This window comes from Siniperca chuatsi, linkage group LG14 (genome assembly GCF_020085105.1).
Source record: "Siniperca chuatsi isolate FFG_IHB_CAS linkage group LG14, ASM2008510v1, whole genome shotgun sequence".
NCBI classification, from domain to species: Eukaryota; Metazoa; Chordata; class Actinopteri; order Centrarchiformes; family Sinipercidae; genus Siniperca; species Siniperca chuatsi.
Genome location: NC_058055.1, coordinates 14,740,618 through 14,765,657, shown reverse-complemented (window position 1 = coordinate 14,765,657; position 25,040 = coordinate 14,740,618). Strand labels below are relative to the sequence as shown.

At 40.7% G+C, this 25,040-nt stretch overlaps 1 protein-coding gene and 1 non-coding gene across 6 annotated transcripts in view; one reads left to right on the top strand and one right to left on the bottom strand.

Moving 5' to 3' along the window:
- The window catches only part of trim3b (tripartite motif containing 3b), a 33,078-nt gene extending 8,142 nt beyond the window's left edge, over positions 1-24,936 (bottom strand). For 2 of the 5 annotated variants that reach the window (XM_044221842.1, XM_044221847.1), the window contains exons 1-5: positions 7,483-7,638; positions 3,707-3,882; positions 1,485-1,614; positions 573-683; positions 260-411 (exon numbers count right to left, since the gene is read on the bottom strand). In XM_044221842.1, the coding sequence (XP_044077777.1) occupies positions 260-411; positions 573-683; positions 1,485-1,614; positions 3,707-3,852 (539 nt within the window). In that variant the 5' untranslated portion in view covers positions 3,853-3,882; positions 7,483-7,638. Of the gene's footprint in view, positions 1-259; positions 412-572; positions 684-1,484; positions 1,615-3,706; positions 3,883-7,482; positions 7,639-12,858; positions 12,878-16,962; positions 17,201-21,767; positions 21,853-23,698 lie in introns of those variants that run through there. The other 3 variants (XM_044221844.1, XM_044221843.1, XM_044221846.1) reach the window with 3 other exon arrangements.
- trnaw-cca lies at positions 22,642-22,713 on the top strand. Its single transcript has one exon. It is a non-coding gene; the product is annotated as a tRNA-Trp (tRNA).
- Positions 24,937-25,040: the final 104 nt, after the last annotated feature.

Sequence of the window (25,040 nt, the reverse complement as noted above, 5' to 3'; positions counted from 1 at the left end):
AAACCACAACTATGATTATATAATAAATCCTAAATAAAATGGAATATTCTGCTAAAGAACTAGCTATGAAGCTACAAAAACTATATTATTCTTGTTATTCCTTCCATAATGAAAATGGCCCACTATACCAGTACCATGTTTTGCCATGTCAGGCACAGGTGATCTTTGAAAGCAGATGCCAAATCTGGGCCAAATGCTTAAGCTTCCAAACACCTGATGTGAAGGAAATATTTTGAAAGCTTTATCATCGTATCCCCACCTGCTGTGTATGGCATCCAGCTGCGTCTTCAGCGCGGCCTTGTGCTGTTCTACTACATCCCGTAGAGGAACAGTCACATGCTCCCGGTGCTCACCCTCTGTACAGTCCAGACACATGGCTGTCTCACAAGACTCGCAGTAGAACTCCATCACCTGTAGAGGGAGACAAACAGAGTAAAAAAGATCATTCACTCTTGCTGGGCATTGCAGGTAAGTAAGGATTCTTTTAGATTAATTATTGCTAGAAACAAAAGAGGTAGGGCAATTTTGGTGAGATGATGACTGGGCTGAGGCATCACAAAAGGGCTTCCTACCTTTCCCTCATGGTTTGGGCAGCAGAGGGGCTTCCCTGCAGCTGCAGCACTGACTGACTCGAGGACACTGCAGGCCTCCGGCCGCGAGCACTCTGGTTCTCGTTGAAGGACCTGGTCAAAAACATTTTAAACTTCATCATGCTGTTGTTCAATGAGCAAGTTTCGATAGACTTGCAAGATGATGATGATGATCTGTTTTCTTGTGTACTGTGTGGCATGGGGTTGTTTCTTCTCTTTTTTATAAGGATTGTTTGGGGTATTTTGCCTTTATTGCCATGGACAATTGAGAGGTGACTGGAAACAAAGGTAGGGAGAGGGGGAATGACATGAAATAAAGGGCCAGAATCAAATTAAACTAGGGACACTGCAATAACAGTATATGATGTCCTAACCTATAGGCCCCCAGATGCTTTTCTCTTTGTATAAATTTCCTTGTAGTCTGTTGTTGACTTTATTCTCTTCATGACAAGAACACACATTCTTGTACTTCTATACTTTTGAGCATCCTCCATTCAATACATTCATTCCCTATATTCACAATTCTGTCCTTAATCATCACTCCTACATGCCTGATGGAAACCCTGGAACCTTGAATTTAAAACAAACCCTAAAAAGTGCCCCTTGAAGAAAAGAGGACTGTCCAGAATTACCTTAGTCTACAAACATGTCCTCCCTCTGTTTAACACCAAAAATTGTTCTCACAAAAGCAGCAGTACAGGAACACACACACCCTCCATCCCATTTCTTTGTGTGTAATTGTTTTAAATAATCTTTGCTTTGTTGTTAACCTCATAATTGGTTTCATCAGTGTTTTGCCTTTTGTTCAATGTAAATCCATGTACTGGAAAATCCTGTTTGGCTAACACATTTGTGTCAGACTAGAAGTTAAAAAAAAGGAATTAAGAGTCAAACCTCCATGAGATTAGTGATGAAGAAGTTGTTCTGTAGAGCACAAACTCCTTTCTCTGGCAGGATGGACGTCTGCCGACACACTGGACACGACAGCGTCAGAGACTCTGGGGGAATGTAGTTCTGGAGACAACTGGAGGGAGGGAGTCAACAAATAAAGAAAGCAAGAATTAGAGTATAAAATCTATCTGAGCAATTCTGTGTGTAATTATTAGTCATATTCAATTTACCAATACAGCAGAGAGAGAAGGAGAGGAAGACACTAGAGAGAGAGAGCTGTCAGCTTATCACCGTAATTGAGAGAGTGCCTAAATAGTGCTCCTGTCACAACTAATAGGGGGAAAGTGTGGCTCCAAGTCAATATGCAGAAACCACAGCCTCAGGAGAAAACACGCACACTTTCTCTTTGAGTAAGTAAACCAATCTGCCTAACAGAGACGCAAAAGACGAAGAAGACAGAATAGATGTTTTAGTGCCGCATGTTTGTTTTTAGTGCCGCATGTTTGTTTTTGCTTCTGCATGTTTGTGTGTGCGTGTGTGTGCGTGTAAGGAGGTTTTGGATTCTGGCCTGGCCTCATCCTGGCAGCAGTCACACATCAATCCCACCGGCCCCTAAAGGCCGAGGATGTTGTGCAGGTTCAATTGCCCCTAGGAGGCAGTCTATTTAACATTAGACACCTTCAAGCCAAAAACCAAACCCACAGTCAGCAAAGTTCAGCTGCAATATGCAGATTACACCGAAAGCCTGGCCTACAGCCAGCTACCATCCAGCATGTGATGCACGTTTGTTTTTGTGTCATCACCAAATTGGTGGTTAATGCTGCAAGAAGCAGCCCAAGCAGCTGCCAGACATCCTTGTGTACAGCAACAGAGAGGTTTCTCAGAATTCTGAAGAAACCTGAGGTCAGTGTCGAGGATAAGTCTCTGTTGCTGTACACAAGGATGTCTGGCAGCTGCTTGGGCTGCATGCTAACACTATTCTGTTTAATTTATGACACCACACAGGCTTGTATCAACCAAGCCTATGTAAACTGCAGTCAATACATAATTCATTGTTAACCTAAATTGTTGATTCATTTTCTATCAAACCCCTAATCGATTAATTGACTAATTGTTTTAGCAATAGTGCCACACTCATCCTTGTAAAATAAAATCCTACAATCATGAGTACAAGTAGCCACATGTCCCTATTGTAGGAAGATGTCATTTATTTTGGCATAATTTGAAACAGTATCATAACCCCTGGCAAACTCATCCTCCTGATCTCTGAATAGCGAGCACACAATTAGGATATTAGGAAGTAGTTTTAGTGTAGGTTTATGTGCCCAATGACAGATAATCACAGGAAGAGGAAAAGGGGAACAAAATTAAAAAAGGCAGACAATACCAATACCAGCTCAGCCCTAAAACTGCTTAAACTACATCAACCCATCCTGTAATAAAACATCTGTCTGGCAACATCATGTATAGCTCCAGACAAAAATCTGTTCACCTCAGCAGGGCTCCACATCAGATGCCATCCAGTTAAACCAGGGATTAAACTTACCCTCTGGTGGGCAAATGCCCCTCACACTGCATGGAAAAAGGATTTATCCCATACACTGTGTGGCCATTCAAAACTATTCTGTAAATATTTGTTTGATCATAGATTTAGAAATAAACCAGTCTGAAACATAATCCCAGTTATCCTCTGTACCTAACAACATACCTCCCTCTTCATTCTTCATCCTCCCACCCTGACCCACAACAAGCTTTCCAAAAGCCTCTTCTGCTTGGCTCGGCACGAAAAGGCCCCAGTAAGTATCGTCTGAGGGTGTGTCATCTTTCTGAGGAAATGTAGATTGAGGCATTGTAATTGTGTCTCCCAACAATGAACCTTTTCTCAGACTGCAGTGGTTGGCGGCCCCTGATGCTGAGGAATGCGCTTATCCCAGTGGAGTCTGTGAGAAGAAGTGCTCTGAGCTGTTTAATTGTGGGCAGGGATTTGCAATAGATGAGGTTTCTCTATTAGGGGGCCATGTAAATATTCTTCAGTGATAGGATGGGAGGATAAGTAGTGGCAGGGAAAGAGCTACGGTAGGTATGTAGAAAAGCTACATGTAGGAGACGGTGTAAGTAGGGGTGAGCAGAGACTTGGATTTGTGTCAGGTTTATCTTGAGGGAAGTGTAGGTAATTAGGACTTTTGCCAATTGTCATTGAAGCAGAGAGGACAAATGTCAGTTACCTTTCACAGAAGGTGTGAAGACAGGGCAGGACCTTGGGGTTGCGGTAGTGATCCAGACAGATGCTGCAGACCAGAAACTGCTTGTCTATCTGACGCACCACAGGGCTGGTGCTCCCAGCCTCGCGCTTTGCCATGGCAGAGGACATTTAAAGCCACGGACAATGACAGCAGTTAACCTGCAGAGACACAAAGATAAATGCATGAAATATGTGTTTATATTTGTCTATAAAAGCTTGAAAGTGAGAGTGTCACTTTGCCACTAATGCTGAGCAAACTTACCACAGGAGGTACCAGGGACCGAAGGAAACAAAGCTGTTTAATTCCTTGATTAGTACAAAAACACGTCCATTGTTATGGTGTTATTTCTAGGTTAATACCAGACAAAAGCCAGCTGAAAGAGAACTGTGTGAAATAGAAGCTGGCACCAGTCCTGAGTGTACAGACAGCAGCAGATGTAGACCAACCAGTATGACCATGTGTCTGGCTTTGAGTTACCACTGCAGCTAACACCAAAGCAGGAAAATAAAAGAAACTACAAGTTTTGTAATGAAACAGTAAGTGCAGTCTGTGGTTAAAGATGAGCCTTTCATTACAAATCCACACTAATGCATTAAAACAAGCCTTCTGGCCACACAGGTACACAAAAACATACTAAAAATACACACACACGTGACTGAAACCAGAATGTGCTGAATAGCGTCTATGTTTTTTTCTATTTGTGTTTGTCAGTCCGTCAATATTGGTAGTCGAAATCAGTCATTTTTGATCATGTACATACACATAGATTTACAGTACATATATAATTAAAGAGTGAAAAATAAAATTGAATGTGTGCTTCACACATATTGGCCTGTTTACAAATGGAGTGATGTAGCAGTTCTATTTAGTTGTTGTGTGTATAAGACCTGTCTATCAATTTGTGAGTGATAGCAGGTTATAATCCTGCATTTAAATACTGGTGGCTAGGCGCTCTTTTGCTTAAATTTGGAAAATGTTGCCTTTAAACACAGACTTCTGTCAGTTCTGAAATTGTTTTATATGTATATTAAATGTTACAAAATCTTTTATGCTGGCACTGATTTAAACTAGATCGAGAATACATACATACATTTTAAATAACACACTAAATAAATGGCCATGCATATATGTCAGTGACAATTTGAAATAGTAGCAAAACTCTTGTGAGGTGACCAGAACAAAGGATGCCTTACATAATCTCATCCATTATGAAAATACAGCTGCAAGGTATGGATATTCTGCCTAGCAACACAAACCAGAGCTGTTTCCAATGTGGCCCACTTTCACATTCATCAGTGCAAGCCCTAACACATATGGCATAATAATTACAGTGGTATGTTAAAGATGCTACTGCAGCATGTTCCCATTGCTATTCACCTAGTATGTAAATGCAGTGGGAAGTGTTAACTGTGGAAAAACATCCAGTCTGAATCACAAAACGCACACATGCCATTTGCAACAATTACTTTTTTGTGATGAAAGTAGCCATGATAATGTATCCGTTGGAAAACAGTTTCACCTGACTTGACCTATGGCTTGAAACTGGTACCTTTGATAAATACTGTGCAAGTCATTTTTATCTCTGTGTTGCTGACTGGCTCTAGCAATGTAGTCTACACACATTTTCTCAGAAGATGAACACGTGTATTATTCATGTATCAGACACAGCCATGCACTCATATGCTCATACAAATAACAGCATGTGTCTCAAACAAACATCATAACAGTAGTTATGAACATTACACACTCAATGACAAGGACACACACACTGATAATCATCATCCCCACCAGACCCCCCCCCGCACATCTGTCACTGCTGGATCTAATACAGCACTCAATCCCCTATGTCCCATCTCTGCTCATGTCCTATTGTCAGTTATTGCCCACTGCGCACACACAAACACACACACACACACACACACACACACACACAGAAGATCCAACGACACACGGAATGTAGACTGGGAGGGTAAAGGTCACTTCTTAAGCTGTCAGCTATGAGAACGACATGTCACATTCACACTCTGTTAGGGACAGGCAGGGTGTCCGAAGGAAATGATTATTGGTAAGTAGCTTATGTTTTGTCTAAATCTAAATGTGCATTGTTCTCTATAAATCCTGCGCTGAAAACTGGCACTTCAAGAGTATCCAGTTGTCTCTGCTGGATTCTGATGAAAAGACGCTTGAATGTCTCTTGATAGAAAGTAGAACTAAAGAGGGATCAACAACAGGATGTACTGTATATTTCAGTACAGTTCTCACACTTCTCTGTCATTCTCTTTCTGTACTAGAACACACTGATGCTAATATCATCTGTAATGACGTTGGTCTAAATTTAGACACATGTATTAGTGGGTAGGCGAGGAAGCAATGACAGTGAAACTAAAATAAGACCGGGGGTCTTAAGACTGCTGGAGAGGGAAGTGGATGGTGTCCATTTGTTTACTGTTGGTTATATTTTAAAAACACATTTCTATTGGGTGGACCACAGTAAAAGAAGAATCTGGAGCCCACTAAATCCCAAATAAGAATTCTTTCTCAAAACACTGGGATGAAAAAAACCAAACTTTTAAACTTTATTTAACATTTCCTTTGAACTTACAGTTTAGCTAATGCATGAAAGGCATAGGGCTTTTGCAAAGCTCTTGTATTTTCCAGCTTTACCATAAAATGCATACTTGGTGCAACAACAGACACTCGTGATAGTCATGCATGCACGCACATGAGTGGGTGGGTACGCATGTTTGTAGTTATATGCATTCAACAGACTGTGTTACTTCATTCATGCCCACTTAAACTCCTAAGTAGACCACGATGCTTAGTTTTGATGCTCTAAAGTAACCATGACCAGCTAACTGACAGGCTTGGCAAGTTAAAAAAGTGAGTGAAGACGTGCAGATTTAGAATTTGGGCTCTGCAGTTAAACGCAGCATGGTGGGATAAAGCCAAGCCCAAACAGGACTGCAGGGAGATTCAAAAAAATTATGAATGAGAGGACACATCCTGCATAGAGCTGTCAACTAATACCATCAAAATGAAATGCGTTATAATTCTCCTGGCCATTATGTGAATTATTATATTATCATGCACAGTAATAACAGCAGTGATGTTGTGACCTTAGCCTGACTAATTCCCTAAACTCTCAGGATTACAGCATTTGTATGTGTAGCTAATTATTTGTGTGTGTGTGTGTGTGTGTGTGTGTGTGTGTGTGTGTGTGTGTGTGTGTGTGTGTGTGTGTGTGTGTGTGTGTGCAGCATGTTTGTGTGTGACAACAAGCTAACAACCCTGGCGTGAACACACAATGAGTCTATTCACTGCTGGCTTTACCGAATACAAAAGTAACAGTTTTCTTTGTCTCATTCAGCACTGAAACCTCTGCTGTTGCTTTACCGTACAATGGGATCCTCACAGCTCATGTGTATCTCTTATAACACACGCGTAGAAATGAAGTGGGAAAAAAAAGGGAGGAAGCAAGACAGGAAATTAAACGTCTTCTTCCCAGTTCAACAAGAGGACAGGGAAAAGGGACAGAGAGACAGTGAATACAGAAAAAGTATCAGCCCTTCTGCTCTCTGCTCACTGTCATGCACCTGTACAGCACCAATGAACATGTGCTGACCGCTTGGACAAACATACAAACTAACACACTCCTCTCTAGTAACAGCTGGGCTGATAAATGGACTATAAAGTCACACATGCACACATGCATGTACATGAGGAAAAACACACACAGGGTTGACAGAAAGACTACCTACTGTCAGAAGTGTGGAGTAGACCAGTCTAGAAGGCTCCATGGCAGCTCTGTGTTAAGTCAGTGTAACACTGAAGAATCAGCACACGCCCTGACTCACACGTGCACGCCCACTCCCCCACCACGGCCCCCACCCTCTCGTCTCTTCCACTCTGCCCTGCTGACCACTCTTCCTTTTCCTTTTTCCACACAACACACAACACACGCAAGCTGAAAAAGGCTGAAAAGGGTTGACAACAGAGGGTGGGACTGTAAATTTAAAGTCCCTCCTACTGTCAGTGCTGTTTACAAGCTTGAGCTGACTGGGTACCCTCCCACTGCCGTGCTTTGATTGGCTGGGAAACTTAAACTAGCAAGGACGAGGGATTGCATCATAGGCCAACAATTCGTGCTGGCCAGAGGGAGTGAGAGGTAAAGACTGAAACAGACAAGCGGAAGACTGTAGAAGCTGGAAAGACAACAATCTTGAATCCAGGAACATATTGCCCATAAATCCTGCTGCATAATTATTTAATATATGAAATGGTGTGCACACTCAAAACTATGATGAGTAGCGCCTAATAACGATCAGGACTAGCAGCTGATCATCTAAACATTTGGATCATCTGGCCTCCAACAGTTATGAAGAAATATGCCATTACTTAGCCAGCCAAGTACGCACATGCACACTCACACACAGACACATGCAGGGCAGCTAAACACACACACAGAGTTATATAAATCATGATGTTACCTTTAAAAAAAACTTAAAATGAGAATTTGGAACATATGCCTCTCCGTCTAACATTATAGTATCAAATTACACATATGCAGGGATTAAGAAAGACCCTTAATACTGAAAAGGGGATTATCATTTTGAATTTCAAGTCGAAATATCTTGTCACAGGATGATTTTGCACCCAATCCCTTAAACGCCCTGTTCGTATGAAGTGGTCAGAGTTTAATCTGGAGCAAGAGGTGATGATTCTCTGACAAAAAACCCAGTCTACAGTTAATCTGTGCGGATTGAGTCCAGCCATCTCTCCTCCCTCGTTTCCGGCACCGCATCCTCTATGCCCACACACACCTTTCCAAAACCCCATCATCCTAAACTCACAGGCCAGACTGCTGTGGTGGGTGTAACAGGAAGTAAAGGATAAGAGGTTGAAAATACCACTCAGAGAATGACAGATCAGTAGCTCTCTGCATCAAATTTATTGTACTCACCCATGCAGACTACTGTGGCAGTGTTTTTTATAATGCTGCAGCCTCTTAAGCACTTCCATTGATTTGAGTAGGAACCATTGTGGTTATGAAACTTTTTATACCTGTTAACCAAACAAGTCAAACGCTTGGTCAACTTGACAGTAGTTACAAGATCTGATGCGTGTTCTTTCCAAACTAAATCAACTCTCACAAACATATTGCCACTGGATAGAACAATCTAATAGGATGTTTTGTTTTCATGCTCCACAGTAAGTAATTAGAGATAGGGTATCTGACATGACCAATATACCAAATGCAGAACTCCAGTGTGGGCAGCCTTTTGAGACTGACTATTGTCACCCCTGCAGTGAGCACTCCACAGCATTATTGGTTTACCGCTGCGCTTTCTGCTGAAACGACAGTTTTATCAGAATATATGACTCCTGCAGTTATTAAACGAGAGGAAGACGAACCACCAGTGTTACCCAAAATGAGTCTCCTGAAACTAGTACACATAATATCATAGGAGGACAGTAGACACAAAAAGGCTATAAATAATGACAAAATAAAAAAGTTATTGTGTTACATTACATATTTTCAGATATTAAAAGGTTTATACCTCTACTTTCTTTTAATTTGCACTTTTATTCTGAATAAAAATAATAAACAGGCTCTAGCTAAATATGGTTATCTTAGCAGAAAGTCCATATAATGCTTTGAGAGGAACTTTAGTGTGAGCTAATTGGTAGAAGAAAACACAGTGCAGCAGTTAACTCTGCGCCTTGTGCAATATCAACAACCAAAAGAAACTGTTCTGCCCCAGGGTCAGTAAAAGGCGGTAACAATACCAATAATAATAGTGATGTTCTCTAGGAAATCCAACACAAAAATCCACACCCACTTCAGGCTGGTGTTAGTTTTTTATTCTCCACCTTGTGGAAGTCACACGACGGATAATGTGACAAGAAAGGTTCTGTAAGAGTGAGAGTGAGTAACGAGGGTTAAGGGTGCTGCTGTGCTTGCTTGCAGCCAATAATGTGCCTCCGCTCAGTGCTGCACACCCGATGCCTTGTTATTTTTTGCTCAAACTTGTGTTTTATGTGTTTTAAGAGTCCTGCCTGCTGTGCTCTGAAACCTCATGATTGGTATGCTTAGAAAAAGTAAATATGTGTAGGAGGAGTAAGAGGTGAAGGGGAAAAGGACTCAAGAACAAGATGAGAAGGAAAAGTGATGAGGACGAGGAAGAAGAGGGGGCATGCAGATACTGTATATACAGTACATTCACACACACACACTAACACTGAATAATGAGAAGGTTCTTGTATAACACAGCACCATCCTGATATCTTGGGGCCACCACGATAGTGTTAGAGACTGACAGCTCCAGGCCTGACACCATCCCTCACACACACACACACACACACACACACACACACACACACACACACACACACACACACATTCATACACACACACACAGACACAGTCAGCTGTTTCAATCTGAGTCATACTATAGCCCACCTCCCCATTTCCTCCTTAGCTGCTCAAGTTACACGCATACAAAAACACACACACACCACATTCTGAGGGTTTAAACCTTCATTTAGCCCTCACAAAGATATAAGTACAAGAATACACACTCAGAGCTGATAGATGGCGTGTATGGACCAGCCTGTGTAACCCTCGTTAGTATGCTCGGCAAGCCTCCATTCTCCTGCACAGTCCAGTCTTAAGCCTCCACATACATATACTTCTATATATAGAGCTATCAGTTCTCATCCCCTTCACACCACTGGCAGGCACGTGCTCTGAGCTGCACACACACTGCGAAAAAGCGCAGGGATCCTCAGATGACCAGCACAGTATATGACTCAGAAACACTCGAGAAGGATCCACATGCTAAACATTTACACAAGCCTGTCCCTTGTCCCATAACTCTCCAATACATGTAATGCACATATCACACATCTGAGATTTATTTGTGCACGCTGTCGCTCACCACAGCATTAGCATCCCAAAGCATTGCCATCACATCCTCAGGGTTACTGTGTCTTTTAATGGTTGCCAGCATGTGTGATTATATACAAAGTTAAGAATGGAAGAACAAGATAGAGCATGAAAGTTGACCTGCATAATGCTGGCATAACTAGTAATAAGGTTTGTGTTATAAGGGAATTATCAGCATACGCCCAGTGTCTCTGCTATTCTATCTAAATACATCATAAATGCATCATACAGACACAATATAGGGCTATGTACACATTTGAGACTATGCACATACTATTGTAAGAAAGAGGCTTGTTGTTGGCAGCTCATAGTAAACACACAGGTCTATGCAAATCACAGATTGACTGATGTGCTGAAAAGAAACTACTGATGTTTCCTTTCAAATGCTGTGGCAGCTACCCAGCTGTCTTTATACCACAGCTGGCCTCAGGGAAAGCAGGTGTGTGAGCGTAAATTGTGTACCGAGTGCTCCACTTCACACAAATATCCTTTGCTTTACATGCACACAAACAGTCCTTACAAACATACTCACATTCTTTAATAATTTAAAAGATCACAACAACATCAGTTGAGTAACACAAAAATAAGTAGGTATAGAGTAAAAGTGTCTCACAAAACAGAAATAATTAAGTCAAGTGCTCACATTTCAATCCCCTACACCTCTGAAATAAACCACAAATAAATGTGTTTCTGTGACCACTGCAGTCATAAAACCATTTTATCTCCCCTCATATTCACTCTGTTGCAAACGGAACTTCATCAAGAGACTCTTGACATGAATAACATCAAGGCAGACATCAGAGCAGCAGCTCAACTCCACTGAGGCTTGAGAACTGGATACATGAGCAGCTCAGATAGGGAGATACAGGCTCCTTCACATCTCTTGGAGTACATGATGCAGAGCCAGTGTGTGCGCACTCTCGTACTGTCACAACCTCTTGATATCAGACCAATTTTGATAAAAGGCAATTTCTTTTCGTTCTGCTCTCATTTGCACTGAATTATGAACATCAAACAAACTCACTTGACATTGACATTCATTATTCGTGCATGTGTTTCACACTGGACATCAACAGAATTTGCACGGCACTTATAAGTGTATATTACAAGGGTATATTGGAATATTTTGAAGTTAAATACATTCAAAGGGAACATTACATGATGCACAGATTCTACACCCTCTTTCTTATCCTACCCGGCCCTCTCCCTCTCCTAGCAGAGAGAATTATTTCAGTGAAAGAGGAGCGTGTGCCACAGGGTAGAGGAGCTGATCCTGAAATAATTTGTTTCTTTAAATAACTGAGGGAATAGACACCTTGAGCTAAACATATTTTAACTTAAACAGCTCTGTGTCACATGGCGTAATAGAACCCCGACCACAATGATGGTTCAGGTAATTTGAAGTTCAACAGACCTTCCATGTCTTTGAGTGTTTATTTATCCAGGTACGTGGGAAGTTTAGCTGTTTGTCATCATCTGGGTGCTTTTAGAGAAGAAAAGGGTAAAAAATTAGGTTTAACCCAAATATCCTAAAAACATGCACACCAATCACAACAGAAGAATAAAAGCGCTTAGCCATGGGCGTTTTGCTCACATGCCCTTCACATCACAGAAACACACACACCAAAATCAAACACAGCGAAGTGTCAGAGATAAAATACATTCTTTTATGTAACATGACCTGGAGATTTGTTTTTTCTTACTCTCTGGTTGCAAGAAGCAGAACAGCCTGCCTAAGTGTGAAAGTCTGCTAGTTTGTTTTTGGTTTTTTTCGCATGCTGCTCATATTAAACAGACATCATGAAGAACCCTGTAATTGAATCATACACGTGCATTACGGCTCAGATTCCTAACAGGGTGGAAATTTATTTACTTAAGGGGATCAGAAATTCCATCATTTGTTCGTCATGCTGATAGGTCAGCAGATTTATGATTTGCACGTCTGTCAACCTGTGCACATGAACCAGGAGAACTAGGAGGCCTAAACCACACTCCCGGTGGACAACATAACAGTACTCCTTCCAATGTAATGCAATCCAGTTCAAAAAGGCCTCAAAGTGAGGGTTGAACGAACACCTTTCTGATGCCATCTCAACACAAACTGAATACAAAAGGCTTCACAAAGGTAGTGCAGAACTACACAGTGTTGTACAAGTGTTTTTTTCTATAAAAAAAATCAAATACTGACCACACATTTATGATGCCAAATCAAATGTTGCTTGTCTTGTAGTCAGTCAGCTTGAAGCAGCAGATTGCTGCTATGATGGCAGGTCAGAAAAAAACAGGGAGTCCTGTCTGCTGACTAACATGTTACAACACACACATCATGTATAGTCCACTGGCAAGGATGATGTAGTGGATGACAAATGTTGACGAGTGGTACCTTCTCTTCACTATCCACACACAGCGGACTGACTGACATAAGCACAGCTAAAATTATCAGCTTGCCTGATCTGAGCCAAGCTGGGCAGGAATGTGTCACAGGAACCGCCTGTATCAACATATTAACACACGGCTCACACTCCAGCACGCAAGCACACATGAACACACACAGACACACAGGTGCACGCAACTCTAGCTGCACGTCATTACCACAGAAGCATGCCAATGGAAAAAAAAAAGAACACACAGATAGACAACAAATCAAGATTTCCCCACACACAGATACTGACAGAGTTCAGTTTGAGGGCTTCAGATATCAAATCTGTTGCTTTTCTCTTTTGCCTAACTGCACTTGCAGCATGGCGACAGGATTTATTTTTATTTGCAGAGGTTTGATTAAAGCTGATTACAAGTGGGTTTACCGTTTTAATTTGATCCCAGAATAGCATAAAGACACTAAGTGCTCCAACACATCATCATTAATCCATAGTAAATGGCTAAATTACAAGTTTTCTGTTCATCTAACCTTATTTGCCCTGTGGATTTCTAAATACATTGCTTTCGTGTTGTGCTATAGTCTTAAACACACTACTATATCACGTTTGCTGGGCATACTGTATTAAGCCAGATTTCAGCAAAAACTGAAACACCTTGGAAAAATGATGACCAACTGCTATCACCAAGCTACCACAGCCTTGATTATCTAATTTCTAGTCTTGGGAAAGAGTGATGTACACTAAAGAGAACTCACTTTTATTATTTTTCTCATACTAACAGAAACAGAAACAGTGCAAATGCTGCTTTGCATACATACAGAACCTACTGTATATGAGGGGGAGTGTGTATCCTTCAAGGGGTAATGAACCTACACATGACTGGTTCAAGGATTACAAGACAGTGAACACAGGAACATCAATAGTAAATTGTTTTAACAGGTCAGCGAGTGTAACAGATCAATCCTTCAGTTGTATTGATATACAACAATAGGAAATGCCAGTGCTATATAATACCAATGGCATGCAGAATATCTTCCACTTTGGACCTTTAGCTCATAGCTTATAATAAATTGAAACATCAATACAAAATTCTCTTGTAAAATCAGTCTGCAAAGCAATTTCTCTCTAATAAAATGCTTAACTGAATTTAGAAATTGACCAAACAAAGGTAAAACAAGAGTGTTTTATTGCTAATATGATATGCAATGCTAAAGAAATGGCACAATATGGCCAGTGCTATTACTGAGCTCCCTTGAGGGATCTATCTAAATATATCCAACATGACATGACTGCATCTCTCAGCTCAGTCACTAAGCTTTCACCCAAGGCTCTCCCCCCACAATACAAAATAATATGGTTGAATATGCTTTGGAAAACCTGAATGCCCACAATCAAAGCACAAACATGCACTCACATATTTATACCAGCATGTGCAGACACACATACACTCATATTTCGTAACCAAACAAGGTACACGACACGACGGGTGAAGTTGCTGCCAGATAGCAACTGTGCCAGCAGAATTAATTAGGATCAGACAGAAAATGAAGTTTAAATCATCAACTTAAACATCATATTTCTTTGTCCCAGAGGAAACAATTGTTTGTGCTTCCAAGTGAAGCATAAAATGCACATAAAGCTGAACATGAACTACATAAAACACAAACTGTATATATACTAAAACCTATGACATAAAATACAGTGCGCATAGAAACTGACACCATAACATAGAACAAATAAGCCTGTGATGTCTAACGTCACTTCCACATGACTGTTAACCCATCACTTCAGACAGATAAACACAATGGTCTTATTGCCAGTTTGTGTTAGGGCATCTGTAGACAAATTAACAAATAATCATGTAATGTGATAGCTGAGTCTAACATTGTGTTGGAAAAAGTTGGAGTTGGATATTTGTAAAAATGAATAAAAACTAAAATGAAATAAAAAGTAATTAAAGCTGTATTAGCCATCGCAGCTTTTACAGCAGAGGGTAACAACAATTAACCTGACCAGACTCTTACAGAATTCCCAGCTGAAGCTGTTACATCTCTCAGAGGAACTCTTCTAGCTTTTAGACTTCACTCAGACTTTCTTGTCTTCAGACTCACAAAGTTAAAACTTAGAATGAATGAGTTTGAGCCGTACCGAGCTGAGCGTATTGAGCTGTCTGATACTGTGCCAAAGTACAAGTTTTATCATGAAGACCTTTCCCCCCTCTCTGATCAAAGTAGCATAAAAAAAAAACATAAACTTAGACTTGCACAAACATTTCCTTGGCCAAGCAGAGTGGAGGAGGAATTCTGTTGCTGTTACCCATGGCAACACAGTCACCTTAGAACTGATAAAGTGTGCAAGGAGGATGAAGAGAGCAGCACACCTTCAAACGCACACACACAGGTTACAACTATCACAACTAACTATGTTATTACCGCTGGTGTCAGGTTATTTGTCACGGTGCTAGATGCCAGGTCTGAAGGGTCAAGTTACAGACAGTTATCTCATTCATTTACAGAAAGATGTAATATACAGTATGTGTGTGTATCAAGTGAGCTGATAATCCAAGCAAAGCGACAGCTCTCTTACAATGACGACATCAACACCTGAACAGAAACAATCTAGACAGGTGTATATGACAGTTATGACACAAATGGGGCAGAAAATCTAGTAGTTACAGTATTGGCGACCATTCAGTTAATCATTCAGTGTGTGGTTAAGTTCACATCCCACCTCGCCTGACTCTCACCCCTCCCATGCAGCTCCGGTGACATTCCTCCCATGCCAGCTGGACATTCCAGTCTTCACTTCCCCCCACAGCGACTAAAGGTGCCCCTGGACCACTATTTCAATCTTCTTCTTTTTTTTAAACGTCCCTGTTCAACATCCCAGCCTTTCTGCACATACATGTTCAAGAGTGCACACCTCTGCTGAGTCCCTGAGTGTCTTGTTGGAGTTCTATTCAAAACATATGCTTGAGGTCAAAGTAAGGTTCTGCTCACAACATCATCAACTGTATCTTGGTAGATTATTGCATGAAAGTATGGAACTGGTGAAAGATTATTTAAACCTCCTGAAACCCATTTTACTGACTGAGTAAAGGCAAACTTTACTGAGTAAAACAGTCTTGCTTTAGGCTAGATGTCAGTGCATTATTGATACTAGCCAATGAGTTTTGAAATGTTTTTCTGGGACTGACCTGATTGTAGAAATTGCTCAGTCCATGTAATGCATGTAATCTGAAATTGTAAAAATCCCCAAACTTGTGGACCTAAGAGGTTTTCACCTGTGATGGTGTGAAATATCATTGTTTATAATATAGTGTAGTGAATAATATCATATTACACAAAAGACTGTGCTTTCTGGAAGAAACACGATTTTTTTATTCATGTTTAAATTTCTTCAATAAAACAATCTCTCGTTCAAGTTATTACACACTCAATGCAAACAATATCTTGAAAAAAAAAAACATGCTGCATCGAGCCACAAATCATTATTTTGAGTGTCCCCCTGTCTGCAGTCACATCAGAATATCACCACACCACTTATCCAGCACAGATAACTGCCGCCTATCTCTCCACTCATCTATAATCACAGTCATGTCAGCCTCACAGAGGGTGTCTCACGTACACAATGAGGAAATATTCTCAGGATATGCTGCACAGTACAACCCCATCATAGGCCAGCATATGGCCTGCAGCATTAGTTTGCATACAGACATCATAGGGTGTATGCGTCCACCAGTGGGAGGGAGGGATGGAGTGCAGAGAGGGAGACATGAGATGGAGGAAAGGCTTGCACCCTCTGCCAAGGGGAGAAGGGTGTGAGATGGAAATAGTGGAGGATGAAGGAATGAGCGCTGGCACACAGTGGGAATGGCATGAAAGAGCAAGGATTGGAGAGAAAGATCTACTTACAGCAGGTTCCTGACAGATGAGAGAGATGTACAAGGAAGTTTCAGCACGCTCTCCTCCATAGGGAGCAATATCCGTCCACAAAACCTGACATCGCCAAAGCAAAAAAGCACCTCACACAGAGTCTAGGGAGGGAGGCAGGAACAGGGCGTGTGGTGTGTGTGTGTGTGTGTGTGTGAGTGTGATCGGGATCAGGCTTTAACGCATGTATGTGTGTGCTAGAGGGAGGGAACACAACTGAAGGAGAGAGAGAGAGGGGCTCTTAGGAGGCAAGAGAATGTACAAGCTGACTGGCTGGTGTGAAAATGGGAGGGGGCTGGATTGACCAATAGTGTAAGAGATGAGCAGAGTGAAGGGGAGATGGCAACAAAGAGACAGAGAAATTTTTAAAATCGTGCCATCACTTTCTCTTACCTCTCCTCTCTCTCTTTTGATTGCATGTGTAAGGAGAATGAGAAAAGCCCACACTATCAAAAATGATAATGCTTCATATGAGAGAACCAGTCAGTCTGAGTGATAAACAGAAAAGGCAACCAGTCTATCACTCTTTCTCTCCTCCTCACACACACACACACACACACACACAGAGTGTAGATGCAGGGTAACTAATAGGAGGAACGAGAGAGATAAAATTACCTGCTGGAAACTCTAATAATTGGATTCACTGGAAATAGTGACAAATGTAGAGCTCAATTTAAAAGGGAGATGCTGATGGAGTGGTGTAAAAAGAGAGACACAGAGAAAGTGAGAAGAGAGTGACAAAGAATAATTAATTGAAAAAGGGTGGGACACAGGGTTCAAGTTCCTCGCAAGGATAAATAACAATGTTGTTATTGTAAGTTTGTGTATATCATTTAGAGCTGGGGTGGTACAGAGAAGACGTAACAGTGAAATATATGGACAGGAAAATTGTGATAGTGGGGTTTGTAAGATCTCTGTGTGTGTGTGTGTGTGTGTGTGTGTGTGTGTGTGTGTGTCTGTGTGTGTGTGTGTGTGTGTGTGTGTGTGTGTGTGTGTGTGTGGACAGCGGAAGCATGAGCACCATCCTCCTTGCAAGTGTGTGTGGAGCGCCTTTGTGCATGCGCATGGGGGTGGAGACCAAACCATCTTCCCAGGATTTTGCTGCGGGAGCACCATGTTGCCATGGAGACTGCATCCAGTGCAGCAGAACACACAGATGGCTGCTGCCTCCTCTCTCTCTCTCTCTCTCTCTCTCTCTCTGAAACAGTCCAGTTAGCTTCTCATCCCTGACCAGCAAATCATAAAAATTGGTCTCTCTGCAGGTATAGACAAGCTTTTGACTCAGCATGCAGACAACTATTTTTTGACAAAAGAGAATGGGCATTTCATCTTCTGTGTTTTCAAGAAACTGCATGGGAAAAAAACTGCAAGAAGATTATTCAACTAAAAAGTATAATCTAATGTATTTAAACATACCGTATATATATAACACACCAATTGTGTCATTGTACATCCATTCGATGAAAAACCTCTTTCACTCCTGGTGTACAGTCCAATCCTCATGTGCCTTTTCACTGTGATTACAGCCATATAAAGTGAACATGCTCTGCATTTGAATGCAGACTGTGTGGACAATATTATAAAGTAACGGCTGGAGCAGAAAAGGTGATGTAAACACACTGTGGTTTAATCAATATCTCTACTGGTAGTCCTGCTGCCCATTTTCCAAAGCATACCGTTATCAGACTAATTGTGTAACTTCCAGGCAGACATTACTTTCAGTTCATAACAGGATATTATCAAAATAAATATGCAGAGGCTTGAAATGAATCCAGGTTAATTTGGGATATTTTTTTCCAACTTTCTATGCATTAATTTTTGTCTTCGTTTAGCCCCTTTTAAACTGTTCTTACCCCACATGCATGGTATCCTTTATTTTCAGCATAAAGTCACAAGTCAAGTTGTCAATTTATATATATATAATATATGAAGCTGCCTAAATCTAAAATACAGTACAAGAAAAGAAAAATGCACAAATCTTCAGTGATAATCACATGAAATAGTATTATAAAACAGTTCACAGTTGTAAAAAAATAGTTTCACTATTTATTCACACAAATGCAGCAGTAAGAAATGTAAGAAATAAAACTACAATACAGTCTGTTTACATGTAAAGTGATTTTATCCCTTTTTCATTGAAAGGCTATGTATGTAAATCACTGAAAATATTAATAGTTCACAGTTTTAAACATTTCTTTTTCAACATTTTTAATGCTCTATAGACATGCATGAGATATTGTGTGAAAGCCCCAAATCAGCACTTTCAATTGGTTTTCTCCGCTTGTCTCTACATCATTCAGAGTAAATAAAGTTATGTATTATAAATAAAACATGCTCCGTGTATTGACCAGTGAATAGACACACTGCAGAGTTAACAAATCCATCATAGTGAACATTTAGCTCAGTGATTTGACAACATTAAGGACCAGGACTTGAGAGTTAGCTGCATGTCACTGCATTAATTAATTAATATGTGGCCAGAAATTTAAACCTGGTAAATAAAAGTCTTGCATAAAAAAAGTTTTAACTTTGACATAAAAATTCATATAGAGTACATGTTAACTGTGATGGTTTATTTGTTTAAAGGAAGTCTGCATGAGTTGATTGTCATACTGAAATGAATGGAAAACAGTGGTTCTGAAAGGTGGGGAATTAGTATAAATGTCTGGTATGCTTTGGGAAAATGGTCAGCAGTAATGTGAAGTTTAGACAATTTGCAGGTAACTGACTAAAATATGCAAAACCACTGGCATCGTCCATTAACTAGTCTTCATGTTCAGAAACTTAAGTTAACGTCTGTTCTTTGAAAAAACGTAAAAAGGTTTAACGTCATGCCACCACTCAAATATAGTGGCAGTAAAAGTATGCTTTCGGTCCCAAAATCGCCACTCAAAAATCTTTCATTAACTCCTACTACTTATAAGAGCGGACTAACTGGTATATCATGTCTTAGATTAATTTTTAAATCGGGCTAAACCCTTGGAAATGTGGTCAGATGGGTATTAGTTGAGGGAGAACAGCCTGAGAATCAGGCAGTAATGGAGCTTTGGCTGCTGCAGCAGTGAGGTGTGTGGGGGAGGCTGTATAAACTGCATGTATTAGACTTCTTATTCTGTTTCCAGACAGCAAAGTGTGACTCATTTAAGATGTGACGCATTCAAACCCAAACACATGTGCTGTATTTGTCAAATAGACGCACTGGAGTCGCTGTTTGCGTGTGATTTGTGCGAGAGTTCGCAAGGTGCGCATCTCTCCTCATTGCATACGCATTTAAAGGAGGATGGCGCAAACAATTGAAGGATACATGTTAACAGAGGATGTAGTCCGCTGGATTTACTGAGGTCGATTTGCGACAGCCAGTTTTGCGGGGACAATTTGGAAACACGCAGATGGGATTTGCAAGAGCTACAAGGAAGACTATAGTGGCGGAAATAAACGCACATTAAATATAGGCTTATATATAACTAAAACCTGATTATTAGAAACAAAAATAAAGCATTTAGGTTATTATAAATAAACACAAACGAATAGTGGACTGATGTTGTGATTTGTGTTCATCAAACTTGAATTTGAACTTAGCCATCAATGAACCGTAAAAGCACCATTTCTTTGTTTTGTTGAAACATTTAAGTGTGCGTTTGGCTGCATTTAGCTCAGTGTACCTCACCGTGTGTATATTTTGTGCGTCTTTGATTTGTCTTATAACATCACTTCATCTTCTTTTTTCCCTTCCCATGAACGTGTTTGTTGCCTCCTGATATAATTTAATATATGCTAAAGATTATATCACAATTAATATTTTGGGTAATAGTAGGCTAACAGTTTTTCTCAGGTGGAGTTGGCTAAAGAAAATATTTTGTAATCAACATCACTTCGTCATCATTTCTTTTCTGAGCTTAGTGATCTCACAGAAATCCCACCTCCCAACTGCGCTACTGCGCGCTCCTTCCCTGGCAGAGTGCGTCTGGAGGGCAGCAGCAGCTGACTGCAAACGCTAAATCAAACGCTAAATCAAACGCTGAATACACACAGATTGTGGTCGCATGAAAACATCTTTTAGTAAAACACCATTTTAGTAAATCTGTCCCCGAGTCTGTTTTGTGTTGTCCAGTAACAAAACAATACACTGACAGGCACACACATCTTCCTGCTGAGTTAGACTGTTACTGTCAAGCTCGTGTGACCTTAAACAATTGACTCAACCAAACCAACCACAGATGATAAACTTCAGACATTACAGTCCCCTGTAAACCCAATTAGGTGGCTTCCTGCAGAGAGACGTGCAAAACTCAGAGTGAACCCCACGCTTCCATCTCTCTGTCCAGCTGCATATTTTGATTGAGAGAAAGGAAATCTGGCTGTGGTGTAGGTAATAAAAGCAGTCATATAAAACAACTAGATGGAAAAGACATAAATATGGACCGCATCGTTCACCTTGCTGGCAACTATGTGACATTTACCCAGCTAATCAATGTGCCCTGCGCTGCTCCAACTCCCTGACGTTTGAGCCCATCTCATCAGTGTAGACAGAACAGCATGCATCCTAATCAGAGAGCGGCTACAGCTGCAGCAGCAGGAAGGACATTAATATCAGCACTGAGCATCCCTTTTTTAAGGTGACTGATGAATATAATGAGTGTTCTATGTTACCTTGATGACAACTAACCCTGTAATTGTGAGAGAACTAAAGAATACTGTAACAGTTATGAAAGGCACTTTTTTAACCTTGGTCAAACATGTGTGCAAACAAAAAAAATACTGATTTAACATCTTTTGTGTGCACTTACCCATCCATTTTACTATAAACAGGCTGGTCACTAATGAAGGTTAGCAGGTAAGTGTCCTAGATTCTCCAGATGCTCCTCTTCTTTCCTATGCAGACAACAGCTGGGATTACCACAAATGCCTGCAAACCTGAACGCATCTGAATTACAAAATAAAATAGCACATATTTATAACACGTCCAAGGAACACACAAAGATTTCGTTTTTTCATATTTCCACAGATTAATTTATATCAGGTTCTTCTTGGATTGTGTAGCGGGACCATGAACATGGACAACCATGTCAAATCCATTCTTCTATAAGTTGCATTACTGAATAACTTATTACTTTACTCACTTACTACTTACTTCTTTTAGAGGACCCACTATTATCTTGTGGAGGGCCTTCGTGGCTCTGTGCTGGATGTAAAAGCAAGAAGAAGATGCTGGAGACCAAATCAGAAACCAACTAACCGCTGTTGAATTGCACCATCTAGTGACTGACTGGGGACGAAATCACCTACAGCACCCCGATATTTTACAGGATGGAACTATAGGGACAAGTAGACATTCATGTAAAAAGACAAAGTAGCGTTATGATCTCACCTTTTCTTTTACCTGAAAATTAAGAGACACGTATTCTCAAGTAAGACGCGCGTAAAAGCCAAAATCAGATAACGGCTATGAGAAAAACACTTTCGGCCCGAAAATATTTAACAAATTACACATTAAAATGTTTTTACATAGTATCTGAGAAGCACTCTGAGACGTGTCTTTTTTTTGTATCCTATGACGATCGAAGGTGTCCGTAAAGACTTGCGATGGAGGAGAGAATCACGTCGCACACATACACAAACTGATGGAATTAGATCCCCAGTTGTCCCCTCCGTTAGTAAGATGACCTCGTGGCGCAACGGTAGCGCGTCTGACTCCAGATCAGAAGGTTGCGTGTTCAAATCACGTCGGGGTCAATTTTTCGATGCATTAAATTATATATCTGGGGATTGTCTGACATACGGTAAAAGAAACACCACAAGCACCAAGTGTCCTATAACATTAGGGTTTGCTGTGCTCATCCTTTTAGCATCAATCTTCTGTGATGATGATGTGACACCCTAAATACCATACATTTTCAGTTTATAGGCTTATTTGTGTAAAATTATATTTTATAAGTATACAAATGTAAAATATTACTTATATTTCTTCTTAAGTTTTCCTTAAACTCCACACCGCTCATTTTCTTGAAAGCTGACTCTCTGGTACAGGTTTCACGTTTTCCCATGCTTAATCAATCCCTATCAGTGTAAGTTCAATTTAACACTCCTGGCAGTAAAATTTTAAAATACATGGGATGTATGGCATGCATAGAGGTTTGGGAATCACTGTTAATCAAACATGTAGTGGGCTCTTGTTTTCAAGGCTGGACATGAGGCTTGAAAAGTAGCTGACACTTTCTACCACAGAGGAGTCACTGGTTCATATTCATATTTCCTTTACAGATGGGTATCACAGAGTGTGTACACTTTGGAGTTAAGAGTGTCAGCTGAAAACCTAAAATTAGATTTTAAATGCAACTTTGGAACATTTCAGTGGATCACGAGTGGATTCCTTTCATGGTTTTCCTCTCCAACCTCAAATCTGATTACAACACTTGTAAATAGTCTAATGCCCATAGTTGCTATGGTGGATTAAGTTTACAGCACAAGCAACCACCACAGTTGCCACGCAGTGTGATCTTCTGTCATGCTACTAAAGAGCAGGGAATTGCATTCCAGCAGGACTCTTTCCAAACTAAACCTTTTCTGCATGCCAATTTGCTTTGGTGTTTAAATGGGCTTACAATTTATAAGTACACGTAATAAAAACATGGAAATATTGTACTTAGAGCAATGCTTTTACTCAACATATTTCATAGCTAATCTATTATTACACATTCTTTAAACAATATTAATCTACCTTTTCGGTCCAGCTGCCAGTTCCCACCTTAAAAAATATCCAGGATTGTCACTATACAGGCTTTTTCTTTGCTTTTCCTTTCGTCTGTAAGTCCCCCTTTTTCCCTTTTGTGTTTTCTGTCTTTAAGATGTTGGCTTCCTCTCTCCTCTCACATGCTCTTCTCTGCTTAAATGCTTCCTCACAATACAACTTGCAAGTCTCCCTCCCTCTCTCACTTGGTCCAAGTTTCCCCCAACCCACCTCCTTTCTCTTCTCTATTCATGCCTGTTTCTCATCTGTCACTGGGACATACTAACACACACACCCTGAACGCACAGTTGATTAGTATAACCCCGGTGAGAGACAGCAGGTCACCTCAAGTCCTCGGGAGGTGACTCACATGAGATGGTCCTTAGCAGTACTCAGCATTGTATCACAATGGCCTGATTGTACTCTGGAGCTCTCATTTTACATCAAACAGGTCAGTCGCTGCTGACGTAGCACTCTGCTCCAAGTACCAGACTGTTATCTCTGCTTGTGTACAAGGCCATGCTTTGAGCTTTTGTTTGGCTAACATGAAGGAGAGCTTGCATGCTTATAGCAAAGAGAAATTACTTCCATCAACGAGTAGTCCATTCCTTAAAAAACAGCCTATATTTTCCCCAAATTCCTTCTATTCTATTCATTGTGCCCTTTGATTTGAAATGCCAGGCGACTGAAAATGTCCCCATTGAGCACTCGCCAGTGGGAGGGATGGATGTGGGAGGACAACAGAACAGTCAGAAGGGAGTCTGTATTGAGCAGTTTGTTCGAGAGAGTATTATTACACTGTGAGAGCTCAAATGAAATGGCTGTAAAAAACCCTGTTGCCCAAGTAACACAGCTGAATGTCTCTTTCTTCTCTTTCTGTCCAAAATCTCAGCTACTGCTGAGCAGAGACATCAGGGTGGCTCAGTGGTGGTAGGACAGATCATGTGGAAGCCAAGAGGGGGCTGGCAACACCCAGCGTGGGTTCAACAACAGCAATTTACCCTATTCAAATTGTCTTGTCACTTGTGATAACAGCATCAACTAGGAGTTTGAAATTTAAATGAAAATACCTATGGTCTAAATTACCAATCTTGTTGCTTCTGTCTTTTTGGTTGTCTCAATGTACATATCCTAAAAGTGTTAAAAGCCTTAAAGTTAAAAGGCTAACTCCTCTGCTACCTGAACAACTGTTTTCCAGCCACACTGACAGAGAAAAGAAATAATAGATGAAGTGAAAGGCAAGTACTGGAAACTGAGCAGGCATGACTAAGGAGACATTAGGTCTCTTAAGGAGACATTAGCACCTTCAAGGATCTCATGAAAAGGGAAATAA